Source organism: Lolium perenne, chromosome 3, assembly GCF_019359855.2.
Source record: "Lolium perenne isolate Kyuss_39 chromosome 3, Kyuss_2.0, whole genome shotgun sequence".
NCBI lineage: Eukaryota > Viridiplantae > Streptophyta > Magnoliopsida > Poales > Poaceae > Lolium > Lolium perenne.
In genome coordinates, this window is record NC_067246.2 from 277,749,962 (window position 1) to 277,758,877 (window position 8,916).

The 8,916-nt window shown below is 46.9% G+C and overlaps 2 protein-coding genes across 2 annotated transcripts; both read left to right on the forward strand.

The window, feature by feature from the left end:
- Positions 1-583: 583 nt before the first annotated feature.
- LOC127344413 (pentatricopeptide repeat-containing protein At2g41080) lies at positions 584-3,274 on the forward strand. The gene is made up of 2 exons (XM_071828507.1): positions 584-2,687; positions 3,066-3,274. Exon 1 carries the CDS (start codon positions 655-657, stop codon positions 2,596-2,598), a length of 1,944 nt encoding a protein of 647 aa, XP_071684608.1. The 5' UTR covers positions 584-654; the 3' UTR covers positions 2,599-2,687; positions 3,066-3,274.
- A 552-nt stretch (positions 3,275-3,826) lies between these two features.
- LOC127344412 (uncharacterized) lies at positions 3,827-5,289 on the forward strand. Its single transcript, XM_051370675.2, has one exon. It carries the CDS (start codon positions 3,882-3,884, stop codon positions 5,007-5,009), a length of 1,128 nt encoding a protein of 375 aa, XP_051226635.1. The 5' UTR covers positions 3,827-3,881; the 3' UTR covers positions 5,010-5,289.
- Positions 5,290-8,916: the final 3,627 nt, after the last annotated feature.

Genomic DNA, 8,916 nt, shown 5'->3' on the forward strand with positions numbered 1-8,916 from the left:
TTTCATCCTCTTCAAAGGCTGCAAACTCGCTCTCTGTGATTGATCTATCATCATCGTCTTCGTCATCATCGGCCGCCGCTGCAACTTCGACGTCAGCGATGGCCTGCTCGAAAGCCTCGACGGCCAGAGCGATCGGATCAGCACACTTGTCTGAGAAGACCGCGTTCTCCATGGGGCCTCCCTCGAGGGGATGCAGATGCTCGGCCGTCGGCTCTTTCCTTTTGGTGGGGCAGAGCTTCGGTGAACACTCCTCTCCGGTGACCGCCTCGTTGCTCATGGTCTCGTTCTCGCCGGTGGAAGCCTCCGCCTCTGCCATACTTCCGGACTTGAGCGAGAAAAACTCCTCCAGGATCTTGCTGCCGCGTCGTAGACTCGTCGTGTCGATCTATATAACGGCGGAACGGAAGGGAGCCCCGGGCTCGGCACGGAGACGGAGTCCAGTCCGTCTTCATATCCAGTTCCTTCCCTCTCCTTGGGCCAGTGGGCCTTATCTTCAGCTATGAGATTGTGCTGGGCCGCGGAATTGCTGACGAGGTGTTGTGGTCGTTGCAGTGTTCGCATTGCCAGTCCCCTTTGTCCAAACACGCCATGCTTCCGGTAGCCGCGCCGGCCATCACCACGGCCGCGTCGTACCGCTAGCCGTCGCACGGCCACATGGCCAGGCCAGCGCTGAAGACGCTCACCGCCGGTGCACGGGAGGCCAAGGACGAGCTCATCCGCCTCTGCACAAGCGGCCGCCTCAAGGACGCCGTCCGCCACCCCTTCCGCGACGTCCTCTGGTCGGACGTCAGCCTCTTCGCGCACGTCTTCCGGGCCTGCCGCGCCGTCCCGCTCCTCCGCCAGCTCCACGCCTTCGCCGCCACCTCGGGCGCCGCCGCCGACCGCTTCACCGCCAACAACCTCCTGCTGGCCTACGCGGACCTGGGCGACCTCCCCACCGCGCGCGACCTGTTCGACAGAATCCCCAAGCGGAACGTCATGTCCTGGAACATTCTGATCGGGGGCTACATCAAGAACGGCGACCTGGGAAGCGCGCGGACGCTGTTCGACGAGATGCCCGCGAGGAACGTCGCCACCTGGAATGCCATGGTCGCTGGGCTCACCAATGCAGGGCTTGACGTGGACAGCCTGCACTTCTTCCTCGCCATGCGAAGGGAGGGGTTGCATCCCGACGAGTTCGGCCTGGGGAGCGTGTTCAGGTGCTGTGCTGGGCTCGCCGATGTCGTCTCTGGGCGCCAGGTCCATGCCTATGTCGTGCGGTGTGGGATGGACACTGACATGTGCGTTGGGAACTCCTTGGCTCACATGTACATGCGGTGCGGGTGCCTTGCACAAGGCGAGGCCGTTCTCCAGGCGCTTCCGTCTCTGACGGTTGTGTCATTCAATACCACGATCGCTGGCAGGACGCAGCATGGCGACTCGGAGGGAGCACTGGAGTACTTCTCCATGATGAGAGGTGTTGGGATCACGGCAGATGTGGTCACCTTCGTTAGTGTTATTACCTCTTGCTCGGACTTGGCAGCCCTTGCACAAGGTCAACAGGTTCATGCACAGGTTATCAAGGCTGGAGTAGACAAGGTTGTGCCAGTCATTACTTCCCTTGTGCACATGTACTCTCGATGCGGATGCTTAGGTGACTCGGAAAGAGTTTACTCTGGTTATGGTGGATTAGATCTTTTCCTCCTCAGCGCAATGATCTCTGCTTGCGGGTTCCATGGGCAAGGACATAAAGCAGTTGAGCTCTTTAAACAGATGATGAATAGAGGGGCTAACCCTAATGAGGTTACTTTCCTGGCCCTGCTATATGCGTGCAGCCATAGTGGTCTGAAAGACCAAGGCCTGGAGTTCTTTGAGCTTATGACTAAGACTTATGGACTGCAGCCAAGTGTGAAACACTACACTTGTATTGTGGATCTGCTTGGGCGATCAGGTTGTCTGGATGAAGCAGAGGCCCTTATCTTGTCAATGCCTGTACGTGCTGATGGGATCATATGGAAGACACTGCTGTCTGCCTGTAAGACCCAGAAGAATTTTGACATGGCCGAGCGGATAGCCGAACGAGTCATTGAGTTTGACCCTCAAGACTCTGCGCCTTATGTTCTGCTATCAAATATTCGTGCTACCAGCAAGAGATGGGGAGATGTTAGTGAATTAAGAAAAAATATGAGGGAGAAGAAGGTGAGAAAGGAGCCTGGTGTCAGCTGGGTGGAACTTAAGGGCCAGGTGCACCAGTTTTGCACTGGGGATAAATCACATCCAAGACAAGGGGAGATCATTGAGTACTTGGAAGAAATGATGGCCAAGATTAGGGAATGTGGCTATGCACCAGATATGAGCATGGTGTTCCATGATATGGAGGATGAGGAGAAAGAGGTTAGCTTAACTCACCACAGCGAGAAATTGGCAATAGCATTTGCGCTTCTGAGCTTACCTGAAGGAGTTCCTATCCGAGTAATGAAGAATCTACGTGTGTGCGATGACTGCCATGTTGCTATCAAGTTGATATCTCAGGTCACTGGTCGAGAGATTGTGGTGAGAGACGTAAGCCGCTTTCACCATTTCAGAGATGGCAAATGCTCTTGTGGAGATTATTGGTGATGGGAGCATTCAGCTGTGGGAATATCTTTCCCATCTGCTGCAGGAACAAGATTTGGACACTTGGTTCGTGGACATTTTGAGGTCACCAGGTTAGGTTGATATGCTACGCAACTGCGGCATGGGATGTTCAATTGACTGTTTTGAGTTTCGAGTGGTCTGGTACCAATTTGTTTTGTATTTTATACATCATAAGTAATTTATCCTCTCAATGGTATAAATTTTTGTTGGTTATTTGATTGTCGAAAACAAATAAATTCATTAACTCTTCAACTTAAAAATAATCATTGCCTTCTGTAAGCCCAAGTCTTGGCAGTGTTCTGAAGTTTAGGATATCCATTTGAAATGTTATGAATATGGACAGTGCTGAAATTCAAAGAGTTCCTCTAAAACTAATTATTTGGTTCTAGCTAGCCGATATTTCATCATTGGCCAATTTATATGCACTCACTAATTAAATATCTGCTCAGGTTGTTCATGAAGTTGGATATTGTGCTTCCGGAGGTTCTGATCCTTCTGAGAGCAAGGTACAGAAGAAAACTAACAGTACAATAATACTGTACTTGTAGCAACAATGGTGCAAAGCTGCAAAACTGAAGGCAAGTCTCTTTTGCTTGTCATGCAGTATACTTTGATTTGAATGTCAATTAGGTGCTTTTTTCTTCAGTCGATGTATATTTTGATCAATAAGAACAGTAGGCAGAGCCCACTGGTATGTGCATATATGGATCATGCAATAATTTGATTGACTTTGTTATGCCGTAAAAATAGTTTTGGATTATTCTATTTGCATTGGCTGTGCTTGGTTTTGCATAAAAATTGACAGTTCTAATTTTCTTTTTTGGATCATGGCATTTGTTTGTACTAGTGGCATCATTGGTGTGCATCCATTTGATCTGGTGCTTTCATTCAGTTCTCAGTTTGGCAAACCTGGCATCCATGAATATCCCATGTTGATGATCCAGTGGCGATTATGCTTCTTATATTTGGACTCGACAGTGGCAATTATGCAGAAAGGTTATTCTGTTGCTCTTGTTTATCTCACGAGGCCTTCGGAGTGGGTTCGTTGGAACAAACAACCGAGGCCCAATGGAGGCCTTTAGACATAGGCTGATTTATTATTAGGGTTATATTCTTCTTGAGTACGCATACTGCCAGTGTCAGTCGATCTCACCCTCACGGCTCTCCGGCCGAACAAACAGATCGCATCAAAGAGTCATCAGATCAGGACTCATCACCCACCTCCAGCATCAAGCGCGAAAGCCAGAGCACCGCTCCCCGGCGCCATGGCTTCCCCGCCCCCTCCCCACCCGCACCAACACCAGCTTCCACCGCACCAGCTCTCCCATCCGCAGTACCAAGCCCCGCCGCCTCCTTCGATGCCGCCGCCGGCATCGGCGCCGTCAAAGGCCTTCGATCTGGAGGTCACCGTCGTCTCGGGCAAGCACCTGAAGAACGTCAACTGGCGCCGCGGCGACCTCCGCGCCTACGCCGTCGCCTACCTGGATCCCTCCCGCCGCACCGCCACCCGCCCCGACGACGCCGGGGGCTGCAAGCCCGCCTGGAACGAGCGCATCGTCCTCCCGCTCCCGCCCCACCTCTCGCCGCACGACCCCTCGCTCATCCTCTCCCTCGACGTCTTCCACTCCAAGCCGTCCGACTCGCCCAAGCCGCTCGTCGGCTCCGCCCACTCGCCCCTCCGCGACCTCCTCTTCCCCGCCAACCCTAACCCTAGCTCCGACTCCCCCGCCTCGCCCATCATCACGCTCCCGCTCCTCCGCCCCTCCGGCCGCCCCCAGGGCAAGCTCCGTATCCGCGTCGCCCTTCGCGAGCGCTCGCCTCCTCCTCCTCCTGAGCCCCAGTATCCGCCCCCTTCCTCCTCCCCCTACTATTTCCCACCCCCTCCACCCCCCGCTTACTCCGCCCCGCCGCAATACGGCCTAGACCAGTACTACCGTCCCACTGGGTACTACTCTGCCCCACCGCCTCCATCTCAGTACGACTACACCGGAGGTCCCTCCGCACCTGTGGAGTACGGCAGGCAGTATGAGCAGAGAGCAAGGACTGAAGCTGTGCCTGGGCAGTATGAGCCAAAAGGAAGGGCTGATGCTATGCCTGGACAGTATGAGCAAAGAGGAAGGACTGAGGCTGTGCCTGGGCAGTATGAGCAGAAAGGTAGGACTGAGGGTGTGCCTGGGCCGTATGAACAAAGAGGAAGGACCGAGGGTGGGACTGGAAGCGGAAGGTATGGATTAGGCACTGGGCTTGCTGTGGGCGCAGTTGCTGGTGCTGTCGGAGGGCTTGCGATCGATGAAGCTGCGAAGTACAAGGAGGAGAAGGCGGCAGAGAGGGTTGGAGACAAGGTGGCGCCTGCTGGAAGGGACGATTACAGCGAGTACCGCGGCGAGTATTGATGGGAGTTCAGGTGGCTGAGGATGCGCTGTGAGTTGGTTCCTCTCTGTTCCTGTCAGTGTGGGAATAAAGTTGCACTGTGATTTCGTGGTTTGCTCTGTATATGTATATATTTGCTTCAGCCACATGAACTACTATTGCGCTTGTGCTTATGGCCTTATGCTTGCAATTAAGACATACTATTTGGGTTGTATCAAGAAGGTTTCGTGATTAGCTTTTAAGCTGTAATTGTAACTTGATGCCTCTGTATAAGGTAGTATCTCTTATCTGAGTTGTGTCATATATCTGCTGCGTTAGTCTCTGTATATCTGATCATTGACATTTCTTTGGAATCCAATTTTATGGTTTTTAGAGTCAAATTATATTGAATTATGGAACCACATACCATATTTTATATCATTTTTTGCTGCTGCACACATATCGATTTGCAAGTTTGGATAAGTGCTGCACTGTTTTCGGTGATCACCCTGTAATTTAAGTATTTGGCTCTTTAAAGGCCAGAATATGATTAGAGCAGTCATGGTTCAGTTTGTCTTGCAGTCTCATAGTGTAGTTGGCAATGGTCTGTAGAGTAGTGAAAGTGGCACATAGAAAGCTAGATCAACATGGATTTGCTTCAGAATATGTTCATATTAAGAGAAAATGTAGACATAGGGTCTGTTTGGTTTATGGCCCCAGCTGGCCCTACCAAAATATTGGTCAGGCCAATTACCTTTACATATGTTTGGTTTATGGCCAATTTTTTGGCAGCCAATGGACTAGTTGGTGTTCCCTTTACATATTGTAGCCAATTTTTTGGCCTACCCTGGGCGTTTGAATCCTGCGCCAAATAATTGGTTGCCCAATTTTGGTAAGGCTGGTGCGGGCACAATCCAAAATCACCCATACTTTTATTTCGAACACTTCCTAATTTTATGATACCTGATCCCTGCAAACAGATCTAGTTATAGGTGATTTATATTAGCTCTCTTATGTTCATTCAAATGTATTACTCTTTTCTCCAAGCGGTAAGAAAACCATTGGTTCACTTATCAAACTGGAATTCCTTGAACTTGCATTGGAAATGTATAGTTGCCCTTCATATTGTTGTTGGAGAAACTTCTTTGCCTTCAATATTGTAAACAGAACAACTTATTGTTAGATCTCACGATTTCGTAAGAGCCAATATATGCTGTGATATGTTTCATATTCATTATAGTATTTTAAAACCAAAAGAAATATGGACATGTTGTGTTCTTGTGACAACATTTGGACATATTGAACATAAAAATGCCCAGTTCTCCAGCTCCTCGAGCTAGGTTGCACCCAAGCTTCTTTTGGCTATGATGGATTAACATCCTTGCTTGACTTGCAAGTTGCAACCTTAGACATATCTTGAGCCTGCAGTGCTGCATACCTTTTTCGACTTTCTTGTGTTGCAACAGAGGAGTAGTTTCACTGAGATGATATCTGGAAACATGTGGGCTTCTAAAGGCTGTGCACTTGTCCCTTAATCATTTTACCTCTTATGTAGTGTGTGATACTATAACACGATGATATTTTTTTTGTAAAAGAGGCATATCCAAGCTTTAAGCCAAAATAAGGTAGAAAGTAGCCGTAGCTCTGAGAAAAGCCATGTTTTCTGCCACCACTTATCTTTAGTCAACATGTGCAACACGAGTGCATTTGCAACAAAAAAAAAGCCAGAAGAGAACGGTGTGTTTCCTTTTGATAAGTTTTGGCACTTCATTTCAGTTTTAATCTACATAATGTCTTAGCTTGTTTCATATGATGGAGGGGGTACATCATGTTATATGACGAAAATGTGACTCATCACTCGTGCTGCTGGATGGTAATGTTGACAGGCCTGGGATTCTTTACAGAAGCAATAAATTTGCATGTTAACAGGAACAGTGCCAAATTAGAGTATCCGAGAAATAACACCTGGTTGATGAGTGGCTAGAATCTATGGAGTTAGTAGTCAATACTGGGGATATCAATAACGGTAATTGGGAAAATCATATGCCACTTCCTATAATGATTCTTGGTTCTACTTGTGGTTACCTCAGGAATAGCTAAAATAGTTAGCCCAGTGCAATCTTAGTAAAAACCCACACATTCAGACAACTGAAGTTAGCTTTTGATACAGGACAGAATTATAAACCCCACCTACCTGAAAAGGTTAAAAAAGGCCTACCAGTGCTCAGTTGTCTTTATTTAAGGGCTTCATTGTGCAGATGATTTAGTCACATTGAGTTGGTAGTTGCTTAAGTTGAACCATGATGCTTTCTTGCTCCTGCTGTAGTCTGGAACAAAACTGTGGCAGAAGGTAGTTAAACTAACAGTCTCTAGCTGTAGGTCTTAGTAGTGCAGATTCTTTTTTCTATTGAAGCAACTTTCTTTAGAACAGAACACTGTACGTAGTATAATTGTGAATATTTATGAATATTATACATAAATATGTAGTAGCTTGCTTTCCATCTAAGCCCAAGATACAGTTAGTATGTTTTTTTTTTGTATGGTCTGTTGTTTCTTGGAATGGGGCTATCTATCATTCTGAAACTAACTTTCCTTAACACTGTCAGTGTCTATGTAAAACGGATTTAGTGTTGGCCATAACACATCTTTGTGCAAGAATGATAGATTTATCTGGAGTACCAGCTTCTCCATTTGTGATGTCTTGTGGTTTTGATACATGGTTTTTGCTGTTGTAGTTTGATTATCAGAGGGGTTCATACATTATTCAGTTGCATTAAATAAACTCATGTCGCATACACACGAGACTGTAAATTGTTGAGTGATGTCTGAAGGCTGTGACGATAAGTAACTATTGATGTTGTGGTTTGATTATTGAAGGAATGACTTGCCAGTTCTTGGTTGTATTGGATAAAACTTTTATTTTATACATGCTTGAATATTGGACTGTCTTTAAAATCAATAAGAAACTCTTAAACTTCCTTTTTGCACCAAACTCTTCTAAGTTCTCAATGATAGTTTTTTCTCATGTGTTTATGTCCCTGTTTTTTAGATAGCTCTATTATATGGCTTATCAAAATTAAAACTATACCTTTGGTAAAACTGGATTTTAGACTGAAATGATCCATTGTTTAGTATAATGTCCCCGTGTTCAAGTGCATTTATTTGTTTTCTCATGTTTCTGCTGCCAATTAAGTCTGGTGTGGAATATTGTAGACAGGAGGTAACTTTTTGTTGCAAAGATATCCCGGCTTGACATGTATGTTTTGCATGGTCCATGTCTAACCATTTTCCCTAGTAAGTAAATTGTGATATGTTTAAGCTCTAGCCATCATTATAAATGTGTATCATGGAATAATTTTATGCATGGTCTTAATATTTATTTTTCAGCAAAGCACATGCCTCACATTGTTAGCTTGAAGCTCGCCGCCATCAGTATTGTCAGCCCTGAGCTAGCTCATTTCTGATGGTGGTGAAGTTAATGCTAACACGGGGTTTACATCTGTTTGTGGTTGGCCTGATAACACAGGGAATGGGTCACCATTCCATGTCCAAAGTTTGTAAAATATGGTTTGCTCGTTGTCATGCTCAAACCTACAAAATGATTGCTCTGCTTCACAGGAAAGAGTTCAATTTCCGCATGACACAGGAGAAGTTTGTTGATTCTGTCAGCTCGGAAGTCGACCTTTTGGTCGCCCCGTAGGAATCTTTATGGGTGGCATCAGAATAAGCCAAGCCGTAACTACATACATGATCCGGTAAGCGGTTCACTGTATGTTTACAAAGTTAGTTTACTTACTGTAGTCGCATATATATCTCAAGTTGAGTACTCGTTAGCATAACCTATCTTACGGGCTTGTTATCCTGGGTTTTGTTATTGGGAAATGACCAGATAATTTTCTGTCGCTCTCCCCTCCTTATAAAATCCTTATACCTTGTTCGTCAGTAGAGAGT